The 17,481-nt window shown below is 40.5% G+C and overlaps 1 protein-coding gene across 32 annotated transcripts in view; it reads right to left on the reverse strand.

Annotated features, from left to right (window-relative positions):
- PKP4 (plakophilin 4) overlaps window positions 1-17,481 on the reverse strand; it is a 255,756-nt gene that overhangs the window by 74,675 nt on the left and 163,600 nt on the right. For 31 of the 32 annotated variants that reach the window (XM_070070834.1, XM_017342867.3, XM_051849505.2 and 28 more), the window contains one exon: window positions 11,766-11,797. The exons of the other annotated variant lie outside the window; for it this stretch is intronic. In XM_070070834.1, the coding sequence (XP_069926935.1) occupies window positions 11,766-11,797 (32 nt within the window). The remainder of the gene's footprint in view (window positions 1-11,765; window positions 11,798-17,481) is intronic. 32 annotated transcript variants of the gene reach the window in all.

A 17,481-nucleotide genomic window follows, 5' to 3' on the forward strand; every position in this document is an offset into this window, starting at 1 on the left:
GATCCTTCTACCATCAAGTTCATCACTAACTTCTCTCTCTAATGCACTGGTTGTCGACTCTGGTTTTCTGAGTGCCCTGCAGTGTCCTGAGCCAAAGGTTGGGTGATCTTTACTATGACTTGGCATAAGTGTCATACCCAGAGAGTCCTACTGAGGCAGTCTAGACTACAAATTGAATACTGGGATTTGAAAAATAATTTATTTACCTGAGAGAGAAAAAGATAGATAGAGTATCTTTCATCTATGAGTTTACAACCCAAATGCCCAAATAGCAGGAGCCCAGAACTCAATCCAGGTCTCCTATATGGGTGGCAGGGAAACCCAACCACTTGAGCCATCGCCTGCTGCCTTCTAGAGATGTGTTCACAGGAAACCAGGATCTGGTACTCTGATTCAGACTCTCTAGTATGGTATGTGGGCACCCCAATGGGCTCAATATCCAACCCTGAAAATTGAGCTTTAAATAATTTCCCATAGGGATTCTAATGTGCAGGTAGTGTTGATAACCTAGAGGTTTTAGCATCCACTGGCAATTTCTGCTTGATTATTACTTAAGGGCTTGAAAATTGGTGATTTTTTTTCCATTTTATTCTTTCTACATTTATCAGTAGGAATTATTTTAGAATATCTTAGATTGCTATAGTTCAGGTTATTTGATTATTTTAAAATACAATCTATCCAGGATCAGCAAGTTAAGTTTTTAATTCTCTGCTTTAATGACTATTTTTTTAAAAAAGATTTATTTATTTATTTGAAAGGTAAAATAACATAGAGAAAGCAACAGAGAACAAGAGAGTGAGGGGCAGGTCTTGCATCCACTGGTTCACTCAAATGCTTGCAACAACTGGGGCTGGGCTCCACCCAAGTCTTCCACATTGGCAGTAGAGGAGCTAGGACCATGCTGATCTGATGGCAGGAGCCAGGTACTTATCCTGGTCTCCCATGGGTGCAGGGCCCAAGCACTTGGGCCATCCTCCACTGCACTCCCCGGCCACGGCAGAGAGCTGGCCTGGAAGAGGGGCAACCGGGACAGAATCCGGCGCCCCGACCGGGACTAGAACCCAGTATGCCGGCGATGCAAGGCAGAGGATTAGCCCATTGAGCTGTGGCGCCGGCCCCTTCTCCACACTTTCAAATTTTGTGGGGGGTATGAATTGGGCATTTAAAAAAATTCCAATATGCAGTAAAATCTGTGACCCTCCTGAATGAGATACTGGTACTGTAATTACCTCCAAGAGTAGTTTAAAAATGTGTGCTTTTGCCTATTTTGGTAATGGTTGTTGCATTCTGTGTTGTTAGAAAAATGTATGTGATCATTTTGAGTCAGGCATGGAGACAGAAAGCAAAACTGGTAGGAAACACTATGAAGATTTTATTAAATTTTAAGATCAGTTTGATCTGCAGTTTCCATAAGAGCTAATCAAATACAGAATGGTCAGGGGTATGTATGCTGAAGTCTCGATGGAATGTTATTATGTAATGAATATTTCATAGTGATTTCTTTAAGTGATTTTATTCTGTTTTATCTGTTCATTAACCCAATGATATATGGAAATTTGAAAAACTGGTGTTTTAAATGAGTAATAACTTATGTAAAATTTGAAATATCAAGATTCACATTTTTGTACAGTGGTAACACAGTAAGCATAGAAGAGTAGGTATGACTGGGGGACAGATTGTGGTGGGAAGGTTGACACTATTTACTGGCACAAAAATGCACACAGCCTTGCCTCTAGCGGTTCAACTTCCGGAAACCTAAATGAGGGAGATTCTCAGATATGTACACGAAATCTTTACCATTGTTTTTAACAGTGAAAAGTTGGGAAAAAAATGTTTACTATGGGACTAATTACTTGAGAATATAAAATTTCCAAACAATGGACACTACTTGGTAATTAAAAAGAAGGAAGCAGATCTTTATATGCTGAAAAAGAAACACCCGCATGGTCTTACAATGTTGTTAAGGAATAAAAAACCTAAGGAACAGCACAACACATCTTCATTTGTATCAAAAGAGAACCAAAGCCAAATATGCATGGATATTTATACACACAGTTAATAGTTTACTGTATTTGATTCTGTATCTTCTCCTATACATGTTATGGGTATTGGTGTGGGTAGCAGTGATTGTGGTATGAAAGTTGTGGGAATGAGGGAAATTTTAACCTTTTACTTCAAATGCTTCTGGACTTTCAATTTTTTAAACAGAAGAAGCATGCCTTGTTTTTGTAATGAAACATTGTCAGGGTAAGAACCACTTTTATAGGGGCAAGCAGGAAGCTACAGCACTGCCTTTGAGACAGAAAGCTGATCCACCATGACTACGTGGCTAAAACAGACCTATAGAACATAAGGGAGAAAAATACAGTCTCTGAGGCTGGCTATAAAAGAAATTCAAATGCTTCTGATATTTAGAGGAGAAACAGCAAGGAAAATATGATAAAACTCTGTATAATTTATAGCCACACTAAATCATAACATTCACTGTCCTCAATCATCCTTTATACATGATTGCTGATTTACTATTCTATTTATTAACATGTAAAATGTAACAGTACTTCCTACTGTATCTTGTTTATAAATTCAGTATATTTCTACTGAAAAACAAAGTTTAACCATTCAAGTTCATGTCTTATTGCATGATGTGCTAGGGTGTGTGTGTGTGTGTGTATGGTAAGTCACCTGTTCCAGAAGTAGGGAAAAAAAAGATAGAAATGTTGACTTAGGGCTAGTCTCTCACTTATCTTTTCTAATCAGTATTTATGTTTTTATTTTTTTAGGCTCACTCTAGTGGAAGAAACTTGTATTCGGACATTTTTTAAACAAAATTTAAATATACAAACAGGATACATAACCTATTCCTTTAGTCTTTAGTATATACATTACTACTAATATACAGTAATGATTAAATGGACAATATTTCAAACCATGACATTTCAGCACATAATATATGAACACAGTACTGTGAAGTTAAATAATCTGATCATCTAAAATTCCTATTTAACTATAACCTTTTCTATTCCCTTCCTTACTTATTGTCAAATGTCAAAATTCCTTACTGAATGAAATTGTTAACATTTTCTCTACCATTTATTCAAATCCCTTAACCTCTAATGCCTTCTGGGTCAAACACAAACTTCCTCTACTTTCAAGTTCCTATGTCTTTTGCTAATGCATTGCTTTATGAGAGCCTTATGGTTTTTGGTCTCTGGAATTTCATACCCAGGAATACCAATTCCCAATTCCCCATCACCTACTTAACAGTCACCCCTTTCTTTAATTCTTTCTTCTTCTAGGGACTATGGCAGTCCAGCTGGTAGGAACAGACCTATGTCTTCTAGCTCTGAGGGACGGGCTGCTTTCTATCTGGACGACACGGAGGTAGGGAAGGGGAGCTCTTGGGACTGACTGCCCTCTTTGTATTTCACACAGAAATACTCAAACTGGCAACCTCCTTGACTCTTAAGGAATTTTCTTTCCCTGGAACAGAAAAACTGTGAAATTGTGACTTGTAGCAAAATTCTCATCGCAAGATGTAGAGGATTTATGTAATGACCAATGATCATTTTGACAAAAGGAATCAATCTTTGGCTACGATATATAGCATCTTTCAGATGGGAAGCATCCATTAGGCATAGCTATTTTTATGGCTGAATTGGTATGTATTTTTTCTTAAAAGGAGAGCAGAATCCAAAAAAAATTTTAACAGACATTGTGTATTGTATTTTCCATTACAAAAAAGTATGATTATGTTTGCATATATGAGGGTACTTCAAAAATTCATGGAAGTAGCCGGTGCGGTGGCATAGCAGGTGAAATCTCCACCTGCAGTGATGGAATCCCATATGGCTGCTGTTTTGAGTTCTGGGTGCTCCACTTCTTTTTTTTTTTTTTTTTTTTTTGACACACAGAGTGGACAGTGAGAGAGAGACAGAGAGAAAGGTCTTCCTTTGCCGTTGGTTCACCCTGCAGCGGCCGGCGCACCATGCTGATCCGAAGGCGGGAGCCAGGTGCTTCTCCTGGTCTCCCATGGGGTGCAGGGCCCAAGCACTTGGGCCATCCTCCACTGCCCTCCCGGGCCACAGCAGAGAGCTGGCCTGGAAGAGGGGCAACCGGGACAGAATCCGGTGCCCCGACTGGGACTAGAACCCGGTGTGCAGGCGCCACAAGCGGAGGATTAGCCTAGTGAGCCGCGGCGCTGGCCTGGGTGCTCCACTTCTGATCTAGCTTTCTGCTATGGCACGGGAAAGCAACAGAAGATGGCCCAAGCACATGGAACCCTGCACTCCTGTGGGAGACCTGGAAGAAGCTCCTGGCTCCTGGCTTCAGATTGGCCTAGCTCTGGCTGTTGCAGTAATTTGGTGAGTGTACCAGCAGATGGAAGATCTCTCTCTCTCTCTCTCTCTCTCTCTGTAGTTCTGCCTTACAAATAAAATGAATAAATCTTTAAAAAAAAAAACTTGGATGAGAGCTTACATTTAAAAAATTCATGGAAAATTGAATTAAAAGTTCATTTTAGTGCAAAAATTCATAAATATGCAGGATCTTCAAAAAGTTCATAGAAATTATATATTATGTGAAAAGTATGAATACACTGAATTTTTTAAAACAGAAAGGTTTAAAAATGTTCAGTTTGTTTGAGAGGCAGAGTGCTAGAGAGCTCCCATCTGCTGATTCATTCCTCCCATTGCTGGCACTGGTCAGTGCTATACAGGGCCAAAGCCAGAAGGCAGGGGCTCAATCCAGATCTTCACGTAGATGGCAGGAACCCAATCACTTGAAACATTCCTGCTCCCTCCCCGGGTCTACACTGGCAGGAAACTAGAGTCAGGAGCCAGAGCCAGAGCCAGAGCGAGGAATCAAACTCAGGCAGTCCAATGTGGAGGACAGGCGTGTGTATTTTTTTTTTTTTCTATTTGACAGATAGAGTTAGACAGTGAAAGAGACAGACAGAGAGAAAGGTCTTCCTTCCATTGGTTCACCCCCCAAATGGCTGCTATGGCAGGAGCTATGCCAATCCAAAGCCAGGAGCCAGGTGCTTCTCCTGGTCTCCCATGCGGGTGCAGGGCCCAAGTACTTGGGCCATCCTCCACTGCCTTCCCAGGCCACAGTGGAGAGCTGGATTGGAAGAGGAGAAACTGGGACTAGAACCTGGTGCCCACATGGGATGCTGGTGCCGCAGGCGAAGGATTAACCAAGTGAGCCATGGCGCCAGCCCCCAGGACAGGTGTTTTAACCACTAGGTTAAACATTCCATCCCAAATAAACTTATCTTTTAATTTCACTTTTTTCCAGTAACCTTTTGAAGTCCTCTTGCATTTGCATTCTCACTTGCCTCAAGCCTTTTATTTAATATTCTAATGTATTTCCCATGATTCCATTTATTATAAGCATTCTTAGAACCTCCCTCAACTTTGATGGAACCAAAGAGATGGTTATAATCACACATAAGAACAGTCGTGACACCCCAATAAAATGGAAATGGAAGGGAACACTAAAACAATATGCCCTCTGGACCCCTGTCTGGGCAATATATGCATTTATGGTTCTAGAAAGCAGATGTGTAACATGGGTAAACTAGAGAATGCAGAACAATATAGAGAGAAGATAAAAGATAAAGCAGAAATACTTCAAAAGAATTTTATTACTTCTAGGACAGTAATGAAGGCCTGAGAAAATAAAAACAGTAGCATGGACAGTTCTTTCTTAGTCTTTGCAAGTATCTCTTCCAGCTCCCACATTTAAAAAATGTTGGCTTTTTATTTCCAGTCTTCCGTCCCCAAGACAGGTTAGAAACCAATTAGTCACCCACAGAAATCAAGCAAGCTACTTTCTTTTGCACCAAATCATAAAGAAATAGAAATCTTATCTGGCTAGGGCTTCCCAAGTTCTTCCTTAGAAAATGATACTGCAGTAAATTAGCTATTTAAAAACAAAACTCAGCAGCTGGCCTGGCCTTTCAACAGAAGGCAGCACCCTGAAGAGGCACCTGAGGAAGCAGGGACTTCTCCCAACAGCGATGCAACTACTGCCTGGCTACTAAGCCACCGTACTGCTGAAAAGTCTTAGGCCAGGCTTTTCAAATCAAATTACAGAATGTGAAAGTGAGAAGGAGGAGATGCAAAGAAACTGCAAATAAAAGTCTGAAATATAAAGACAAATGAGGGACATGAACAGACCTTCGATCTTAAATCTTTTTGTGGGTCTGGCGCTGTGACGTAGCGGGAAAAGCCGCCGCCTGCAGTGCCGGCATTCCACGTGGGCACTGGTTCGAGTCCAGGCTGCTCCACTTCTGATCCAGCTCTCTGCTATGGCCTGAGAAAGCAGTAGAGGATGGCCCAAGTGCTTGTGCCCCTGCACGTAGGAGACCTGGAAGAAACTCCTGGCTCCTGCTTTGGATCAGCGTTGCTCTGGCCATTGCGGTCAATTGGAGAGTGAACCAGCGGATGGAAGATTTCTCTCTCTCTCTCTCTCTCTCTCTGCCTCTTTTCTCTCTATGTAGCTCTGACTTTAAAATGTATAAATGATTCTTTAAAAATATTTTTGTGTAATTCTTTCTTATATAGGAGATCACATGAATGAAGGAAGAAGTGGCTTTTGTTAGGACCTAGCCAAAACCAAGTAAAAAGAAGACCTTTCAAATATTTTTCATATTTAATCCATCTGTGGTTCATTCTGAATAGGAATGCCTAATTCTAAAAACAAGATGACATTCCTATTACATTCTGTATCTCTTGTATACAAAATGGTAAGAAAAAAATACACCTGAAAAACAGCAGCAAGACTTGTAATTATTAATGTACACTTGAGCTTATAACAGCATCTGTATCAACTAGGAAAAAAATGAAAGAAATTAGATTTGACTCTTATTCATAAAATCAATCTTGTATTTTCTCCTCTTACAACTTATTGTCACGGGTACAATTTAAATGTCATAAGTATGGCTGAAAAGCAGGAAATTTAAGAAAAACAAACAACTAAAATTAATAGAGTTAAAATACTTGAAAGTAAGTAAATGCCCGTTTGGAAGTTAATACCATCTCCTTTCCCTGCCAAAGAAAACACATTGAATTCAAAACACATTTAATTTTTATGTTTATGAACTTGTCTATTTAACACACTGTAAGCTGGCTGCATAGCCTTCTAAAGTGATGAAATATTAAAAAGGGAATTGAAAAATGAAAGACAAAACAACTAAGCACATCGCAGTAGATTTGCTATTTGGTTATGATAAACATCCTGATGATGGGGTCAAGCGAGGGAAGCTTAGTGAATGCACAGGAGGTGGGCAGAAAGAATGTGGGAGCCCTAAAGATATCAGGTGCTGTCACATGTCTACATGATCTTCGCTCCTGCTGTCTATGCTGTAAGTCAACGCACAATTACACATAGTGCCTGCTGCATTTTGGTACTGAAACACCTATGACGGGCCTCTCCAGCTCACCTCAGTCAGTGCACAGACTGCCATGGGGGTAGGAGGAGCACTGCATGGAGAAGCTGGCATGCTTCTCCTGCTCCACTGTGGCCAGCATTTCTGGCAAGGGCTGTGTCTCCTTCCTGATTCCAGTCAAAGCTGGACACCTTACTGGCTCCCATCCCACCCTCTTCCCACTGCTCCATCCCCAGGGCTCTGACAAAAACCAGCTACCCCTTAGCCCCTGCAGTCCTAGGAATGCTAGCAGCTTCCTGGCATCATGAATCTCTTGGGGGCGTCATGGTCCTGTTTAATTCTGTGAGTCTTCCAATCCACACTGAAATTCTTGGCATCAGACTCTGTACACCGAACCACCTGACGTGAGTTCTGTTTTCCCAGCTGTACACTGACAGAGCTGTTTTCCTCGAGCCACAGAGAACTGTTACCCATCAGACACTAACCCCCAAGATAAGAAAAGGGCAATCTACAGGGTTCTTTCATATTTTATAGATAATTAGAAATATAAATGATGATGTCAGTGAGGGAATATAAGAGAGTCAATATCATATACCTGGAAGATGAGAAAATTAACACAATCCTGCAGGAAAAAACCTTAATAATGTCATATTTTAAACAATTTTCTAAAAATCTAGCCTAAGATAAATCAAAGGTGTGATAGCTACCAATTTATTTATAATAGTGAACAATCAGTAACAACCATAATGTCAAATAATGGAGATAAAGGCAAATGTATATATTTTAAACTTCCCTTTATAGTATTTCCTACCCTATTACAAGTGTACTTGGTAACACAGCTGCATACGGTTCACTTGCCTGAAGCCTGAAGTCCCTAGAGGGAAAGGCTGTTTGATGTAAACACAGCCACGTGCTAAGCAACTGTTTAGGACTCTCAAGAAGTATTTCTGGAGTAAGTTAGTTACATGGTATAAAAGTGAACCTACAGAAGGATTTTATATTAAATGTAAATGCTTATGATATATTGTGAAAAAAGTGACAAGTACAATTGCACTTACAGTGTTTTCAATTTTGCTTAACAAGAAAAAATAAAATTATGTATAATACAGACATACAGGGAGACTAAGTGATAAGAGAGATTATGAGTAATTCAATTTTCTTTGTATACTTTTCTATATTTTCCAAATATCTCCTGATGGGTATATAATAATACATTTAGCATCAGGGAAAAAAATTACTTTTAAAATGTAAAAAAACAATTTGATAGGGAGGCAGCTGGTAGGTTTAAAATACAGCTTGCTTTAAGAGTCAAAACTAAAAATTAAGCAAAGAAATAAAAGCACATTAGCTATCAGGGAAATTTAATCCAGAACCCTCCTGAGTTATTACTCCATATCCACTAGGCTAGCTTGAATAAAAAAGATGGCAACACCTATTGGAGAAGAAGTAGAAAAGAGCCCTCTACTGCATTAAATGTAAAATGATGAAGCTACTCAGAAAACAGTCTAGTTGTTGCTTAAAAGTAAAATGATCACCACGCGACCTAGCAATCCCACTATTAGGTGTATTCTTAGAGAGGTAAAAATATACATCCAAAATTTGTACGTGAATGTTCATAGTGGTGGTAATCCTAACAGCCAAAAGTGAAAACAACCTAAATATCCACCAGCTGATGAATGGATAAGGAAAATGTGTTACATCCATACAACAGAATATTATTTAGCAGTGAGAAAGAATGAAGCTCTGATCCACACTACAAGTACGAATCCCCATAACATCATGCTAAGCAAAAAGCTATTCACAAAGCACAAGGTCCTGTATGATTCCATTTCTGTGAAATGTGGTTAGTGGTTGTCTAAGACTGGGAAGCTGGGGAGAGAATGGGCGTGACTGCTATTTGGTACATGGTTCCTATTAGGGGTGATAAAAATGTTCTAGAATTGTTTGTGGTGATGGATGCAATGAAAGAATCACGGAATTGTAATGGGCAAATAGTATGGTATACGATTTATAGTTCAATAAAGCTGTTAAAAGAAAAAGAAAAGGCTTGAAGGGAAGTGACAGGACTGGGTTCAAATCCATGTGTCCCAAATCTAATAGGAAAGACAGACCCGCAACACTGCGGCACATGGACTGTTCAGGCTGTGAACACTTCACATGCACCATGAGGCAAGTTAAGAATCAAAAGTTCTCAGGATTAAAAATCCCAGCTCATAACTTTTATGTATATATTTTTTCCGAAGTATATGTTTTGTTACTGAAATTAAAATGCTTATATCATCTGCTCCTTAGGGATATTTTTAATATCTGCTAAGAATTGCTCATTTTCCAGGCACTGAGGTAGACAGAAAACAAAAAACAAACACTTTCCCAGGGCCTAGACTTTAGTTGTGGAGCTAATATATACATATTCAAACATTCTGGCGACAAGGCAAAGCAGCACTATTACTCACTTAGGTATGCATGTATCCACTCGCTCACGTGACCAGTCACCGGGCTCTACCACCCACAAGGCCTTTGGAATATCTGCTGAACAGGGCAGACAGACTTCTCGTTCTCAGTAATGATCTTGAGGGCCCTGACCGAGTGGGGAAGCAACACTGCTCTCATCCGACTTCCTGCCAGCCCCGGGCCGGTTTCAGGTCACTCTCTCTTCTCTCATTACCTCCCAGGAAAGAAACGCAGGCTGCTCTCTGAGGGTCCAGCCTCACTCCCGCCACCTCACGTGTCCTTCACCCACAGCGCTGCACCCCACACATCTGAACCGCGTAGCCAAGTGTTAACACACACGCAACCGTCAGTTTGATAGAATGCTTTCCTTCACATTCGATTCAGGGCTTTCTGCAGTAATCACATTTCTAAAGGCTTTCAATGTTTTCACTTGCTATTCTTTAATCATCTGAAACCCAAAACACTGTACCCTGTAGTGCAGGGTGCTCTCCTCAATCAGCTCCCCATCTCAGCTCAACTCCATTGTCTTGGTGGTACCAGTATCCTTGCAAACTCAAACCACAACGTGATCATTGTCTCCCCCCTCTGCCCCCAAATCTGCCTCTGCTTCCTCAGCGACCGCCCACTTCAGAGGATTGCACTGACCCCAAACTCAGCAATATGTTTCTCGCTGGTCTTGTCTCTAATTTTGCCTCCCTCCAGTTACAGCTCTGTTATTTCTTCCGAAGAATGTGGAAATTATGTGATTGCTTTGTTTAAGGGATTTTCAGCATCTCCCCAGGACCCCTGAGAGACTTCAAAGTCCTTGGTACTTACAGATTTCTATAATTTGACACAATGCAGCCCTCTAACTGTGCCTCTAGCCCTTTCCCATCCCACACCAGCTTTAAACGTTCCCATGTGTCACTTCTGCTGTCCCTCTGCCAGTGCCAGTGCCAGTGCCCCTGCCCACTGCACAGGCCCACCTTCTCTGCAGAGCTATCTCAGGAGCGGGCTGCCTGTTAAGACCACTGTCTCCCGGACACGACTCCCTTGGCAGTCTGCCACAGGTATTTCACTCTGAGTTTCCCCTTGATGAAACGGCTGTTTGCATGTCTTATTGTCAGGTAGCTTTCCCTCTTCCTCTGCCTCACCAACAACATGAGCGAGCGCTACATCTCTGATCAGCTTGTGGGTGAAGCAGCAGAGTGCCCCGCATGCGAGCAAACACCACTAGAGTTCTAGCACCCAGCTCAAGCAGCTAGGTAGCAGGCATTTCATAATCTATCTTTTCCTCGGCTCAAGCCTTGTTTGAAAAGTGCCAAAGCATTTAGGTATTGAAGCTTCTTCTGGCATCATTTTTCACAGTGTAAGTTCCAGGGGTCAGGGGACAAGGACTTGTCTGTATTGTGCTCATCACTGTTTGCCTGGCAAGGTGCACTGTACGGTACATGGTGCAGGTGCTCACATACTTACTGAAAGAAAACTGAATATGAAGACACCAAATATTTGCAAAAGTGGCATACATTCTCCTTAATTTAAGTCATCCTTCAGATGTTGAAACTTTAGGGCAAAAAAGATAAAGAGCTATAGTAAAAGCTACCAGACCATACTGGGCTATATTAAAACTACCAGATGGTCTATATGTAGACATATAAAGAAAATATGCATTGCAATCCCCTGTGCATGAGAAACCCTGTCAAAGGAGACTCGATCTGTATAAATGAGTAGCCAGCTTCCCCAGATTACACAATGACCTTTTGTGAAGTCTTCCCTGTGTTTCTGTGTTTTCTTATGATGGAAAAGAACATGAAAAGATATAGCCTTGATATTAAAAATATTGCTGTCCAATGTTTTAACTTAAAGAAAGTGAAAATATGCAAAGCTATCCAATTATGTTAAATATTAATTGTATTAAGAAGTTTTTAAAAATAAAAAGTCATACCTGATCTCCAAGGAAATGACTTCTCAGTTGAGCTAGAGAAAAAAAATGAAAAGAAAAGAACATTTATTTTCTTTGTCATGAAATTTAATTGTGGAGCTCTTTTGCATATAAGCATTTAATTTTCACATGAAGTTATATAAAGTATCAACACCTCAAATAAAATTTTAAATTATGCCTGTATCTAAGTTAATTTTTAGACAATATTAACCTCCCACATCAATTTGGGACAAAGCTGCATTTCCATTTGGGAATTAAGGCAAATTATAAAGTGACATAAAATTCTCCTTGAATAAGGTAAACAGAGGAGTAGAATTACTAGATAAAGAAAATGTGGTATATCATTCAGCCATAAAAAAGAATGAACTCCTAACTTTTGCAACAAAATGGATGAAACTGGAGATCATTATGCTAAGTGAAATAAATCAGATCCAGAAAGACAAACATCACATGTTTTCTCTTATTTGTAGAAGTTAATACATGAAGAGAGTATGAAAACTGGGTGAACTGCTTCACTGAGTCACACCATGTAAACGACAATACATTCTTCTCCACCTACCACCCCAAAGAACCTGAACAACATGGAGAGTATCTTCCAAGAAAATGTGTCAAGTTACCTTATAATATTTACATCCCATCACAGGACTTCACATAAAAATGTTAAGATTTTACAAGCCCGAATACAAGTTTTGCTATGTCTGTTCCTTGGCTGATATGCACACCTCTTTAAAAACAGGGTACATGAAAATCTGTGCCTCCCTGCTCTCCCCAGCCTTCAGCTCCCAGAGAGAATCATGGTGTAAGGGGACAAAGTGGCAGAACACTGCAACAGTAGCTTGGATTAAAAAAGAATTTATTAAACACTAGATTAAAGCTCTTCACATGTATCATCTCTTTTTTATTATTCGAACATATGAACAGGTTCATTATTATCTTTATTTTTCCAGGTTTAAAAAGCCATATGCTAGTAATTGGAAGAGCTGGGATCAAACCCAGGGCGGTCAGTGCTCCTCCACTGTGTGGAACAGGTGGTGATGTGCCATAAGTGCCCACATACACATATACACTATGCCTAGAAAGAAGTCCAGAGAAACACAAAGCAGAGTGCTGGCACCTTTTCTATGTGGTACAAACATGAGGATTTTCTTCTTTTTTAAATACTGGTATGTTTTTTGAAATTAGAAAAAAATAATACAGGTAAATGTTTCAGGAGTGCTTACTAAATCTACAGATGTGTTGCTCTGAGCTTATGGGAATATTCTGTAAAATACAGGAGCTAGAGCAGTTGAAAAGAACAATTCTAGCAGTGCTATAGCTCTAGGATCCTAAGTAACATTTGCCCCAGCTCATTCTAGGTTAGTGAAACTTTGCTGTTGGAAAGCCCTGATTCAGTTAGAACTTCCTGGACTTCAATTGTGTGTGGGGTGTGCCTTTTCTGCAGGACAGTCTGGGCAGTTCTCACTTCGGTACTTTGAATCAGGTGCAGGCAGCGAGGACATGCTTCCAGCCAAGGGTGTCACTTAGTTAATGCTCGTCTTCTGCAGAGCACCTGCGATGCTCCTTTATTTATTTGATGCACTCTTACTGAAATCAAGTGACTAGTGGGGGAAAAGAAAAAGGAAAATTTTGCCAATTATGACTCCTATTCCTTTGCATAGGTCACTAGCTTCTTGTGGCTCCAAAAGTTGTTCTCCACACCGAATTTCAACTTAGAGTGAATCTGTTTTTGTTTTTAATTCTATCACCTGAATCAACTTTCAACATGCTGAGCTTGATATTACCCAGCTGTGTTCCTAACAAAATGAGCACACTTTATGTGAATATCAAAATACATGGTAAATCCACTGCCATCCAGAGTGTTTAATATAATCTGAAGTTTCTTGGTAATATCAGGAAAGTTTATTATCTTCTGAGTTTGAAATTTCCATGAACTTTAATGAAATACCTTTACAAGATTTTTAAATCCTTACAATTATAAATCATAGACTATAATTCCAGCAAATTGCTCAAATGGGGCAAGGGCTGTGAATGTTTTTCTCATCTCTGAATGTCAAGGTTTAGCATACTGCTAGGCACAGAGGAGTTGCTTACTACATACATGTTGTCGTTACAAGACAAACCGAAAAACACCAAGCTCTTCATTGTTTTGTGTGATCAGGTGCATACATATTTGTTTAAGAAGGTCAATTCATTCTCCCTCATAGAGGTAGGAAGTGTCAGCATCTTTGCTGTTGAGAGACTAGTAAAGTGTAAAAAGGCATTCTCAGGTGAAGGCAGTGGGAAGCTCCCATTAAAATTAATTTCCCCTATTCTGTTTCAGGTGTAAGACATAAATCACGGGGCAAACATGTTAAGGATAAAGATTAAAACTAAGCAAAATGTCCTATGACATATTTTGAAAACTGTATATTCAGTTCAATCACCTTTGCACTAAATTCCCCAATACCGAGCAACAACTGCTCGCTGTATGTTACTCAGAACAGTCTATTTCCCTCTTGGGTGACTTCATTTTAAATAAATCCCAACTTGTTCACTATTCAGGGACTGAGAGATTAGATAACAGATACATGGGATCTAGAAATGCTGTTAGGACACGGAATGCAACCAATGTTTATTGAAACAACAGAGGCAGCCCCATGTTACAAACCCAGGCTCATTCTCCCTTCCTTCCTTCTCTTCCTAGAACCATGTATTCTGAGAAGCACATCCCCATCTTTTCTTGACCATCTTCCTTCCACGTGTCCACAGGCACTGTGCCCACACAGGACTCCATCCCTGCGCCCTGTCACTTCTCTTCTGAAGAAGCCAAGCAGCTTGTGTTGAAGAGCCTCCGTTGGCATGGGAAACATGTTTTAAAACACAAGAACTGAACCACCTGCAATAACTTTGTTTCAATGGGAAGAGGCAGTCATAATTTCTAATGTCATTCTCAACCACCCTTCAGAATAAAACTCATTCTTAAATTTAGGACTGTCTGGTCACACAGTGAACCACAGTTAAAAGCAAGTTCATTAGCAACTTCATAAACAAAAATAATTTTAATATAAAAATAGCAGTTTTAAGGAGAACACTATGCCTGCATCATACTATTACATGAAACTACGAAGTAAATCACTGTAAAATTCTACAGACTTATGAAAGTATTTTCATTCAGATACAACTGGAGGCAAAAATATCTTTGTTGGACATTTACAGCAGTGTAATGTCTAACAACGCTCCTTCCTTTGGCACGTTCCCAATTTACCAGTTAGGAAACATGTCTGCTCATGCCGAGTGAGAATCCACAAGGAGCCAAGGGCAGGATGGCAGCGGGATCCTGAGCCATCCACGGGTGGCAGTGGGCACTTTCTGGACACCCAGACTCAGAGCCTGATTCTCTGGCCTTCCTAGACATTCTTCACGCTAACACCCAAAAGCTTTCAGTAAGTTCCTTTTCTGCTGAAACAAGCCAGAGAGGATTCTACTGTTTATAACCACAAGTCCTGAACGATGTTATCAAATCAACAAAACACAAACAGGTCCCCTGGAAAGAGCTCAAGCCTCCTCAACTGTAGACCCTATTTCTACTGCATAAAAATACATGTAACACTTTGTATTCAACATGTTGAAATATGCCGAATGCCCACTCCGACTCTTTAGTTCTTAGACTCAGTCACTCAAACTGAAGAGCAGGTTGTCCTTGTACTGTGGGGAAGCTCTGTGAGGGTGTGGCAGTCGCCTCCAGTCCACTGCCAGAACCTAAGGCAGTTCCCGGTACGCGGCTATCACTCAAAACATGTGCGTTTTGAATTCACATTGACTCCCACTGACCCAGTCCGGGCCTGCACCCTGTCATCCTGCTGTGGCTGGATCACGGTTTCAGTCGTTCTCCTAACTGGTCTTCCAGGCTGCGGTTTCTCACCCTTTCAGGCTCTCTTCCCATGCTGCTGCTACTGTGATGCTTCCTGCACTGAAGTCTGATGCCATTCTGCTGCTGCTAATACACAACACATGTGCAGACGACAGAACGCAACGTCTCAGGGTGGTAGACACTCCAACATCTTAGGATGGCACAGGAGACCCCCCAGCACCCGGCTCCTTCGAGTTTGCCCTCTCCCACACAAATCTACACTTGAGGCTCTTCTAATTACTTGCAGTTGCTTCACACATCATGCTGTTTCACACTTCTAATTCTATTTCGGGGGCAGAATGTGCAGAAATACACTTTGGAAATTCTTTCAGAATTACTTAAATTCCAGAATGGCATGTGCAGGTACTATGTAATTATATATATATATATATATATATATATATATATATATATATATCTCCCATGAAACTAAACACTCTAATAATAAATTTTACCTTCACTTTGTAGCACTTTCTACAATAGCAGCAATATTTATGGAAAGTGTTGCACTTAATTAAGTCAGTAACCAATTTGTTCCTAAAATTTGCCTGTGATGTATACCAGCCTGCTTTAGCAGACACACTAGGGGAAGGGCAGTGGGGAGCTGGATGGAGCCACCTGCTAACTCTACCACACCTTTCCCCTCACCTCCTCTAAGGTCTAGACAGGCAGGCTCATTGCATCTCTACTACACATAGGCTACAGACACTAGGCTCCTACAAGACGCACTGAATTAGGACAGGGTCTAAGAAGCTATTTCTCTGTAGAAAACAGAAGCAGGTCTAGCTCAAGATTAGAATACAATTCAGCTGAAAAAGTGACCGCTCTATTAAAAACCCTGTTTTGGGGCCAGTGTTGTGGCATAGTGTGTAAATCACCATCCGCAATGCCAGCATCCCATATGGGCACCAGTTCGTGTCCTGGCTGCTACACTTCCATTCCATCCCAGTGCTAATGGTCAGGGGAAAGTAGTGGATGATGACCCAATTGTTTGAGTCCCTGCCTGCCACGCTGGAGAGCCAGATGGCTCCTGGCTTTGGCTTGATCCAGCCCTGGCCCATTAGGCCATCTGGGAAGTGAACCAGTGGTTGGAAAATCTGTCTCTCCCTCTCTCTCTGTAACGCTTTCAAGTAAATAAATAAATCTTGAAAAAAAAGTATTGTGTTAAGAATTACATACACATCAGTGTGATATACACATTATAGAAATATACAACTGTCATTAATAGCTATAAAAATTAACTCTGGCCAGTCACAAATTAACTTGCACTTAGTATTAATTGGCAGGGATTAGTTACAAGAATTATCCAAGTTATTGTTTTATTCATGTATAGAGCCTGGGTGTGTCCCACTGTCTGGACTATCTACCATCTATTACTCTTTCCCTGGCAGCCAACAACAATCCTTCAAGAATTAGCTTGGTGAGAGTTGATCACTTCCTCCTTTATGTCAATAATGTGCCCAACAGCTCATCTCTATTTTTGCATTTTTCATATGATTATAATTGTAGTAACTGTTTATCTACATTTCCACTACCTACACAGTATCCTTCTTGAGGGTCAAGACTGTGTCTTAGTCCTTCCTATATCTAACTAGGAAGTGGCATTATGTAGACATATTTAAGTAAAAGATAGGTGATCTTAACTCTTCAGGCTGTTGTGTTTTAAAGGTCAATCACAATAATTTTAGAAATTGTTTCAATCATTCTACACATCCCTTTGCTTTGACTCTGTATCTTATGCAAAAGATGTTTATTGTATGTATCACATATATTCATTCATAAAAGGATTTGTTGATCATCTACTAAGTGCTTGTCATTGTTAGAGGCTGG

Source organism: Oryctolagus cuniculus, chromosome 3 (genome assembly GCF_964237555.1).
Source record: "Oryctolagus cuniculus chromosome 3, mOryCun1.1, whole genome shotgun sequence".
Taxonomy (NCBI): Eukaryota; Metazoa; Chordata; class Mammalia; order Lagomorpha; family Leporidae; genus Oryctolagus; species Oryctolagus cuniculus.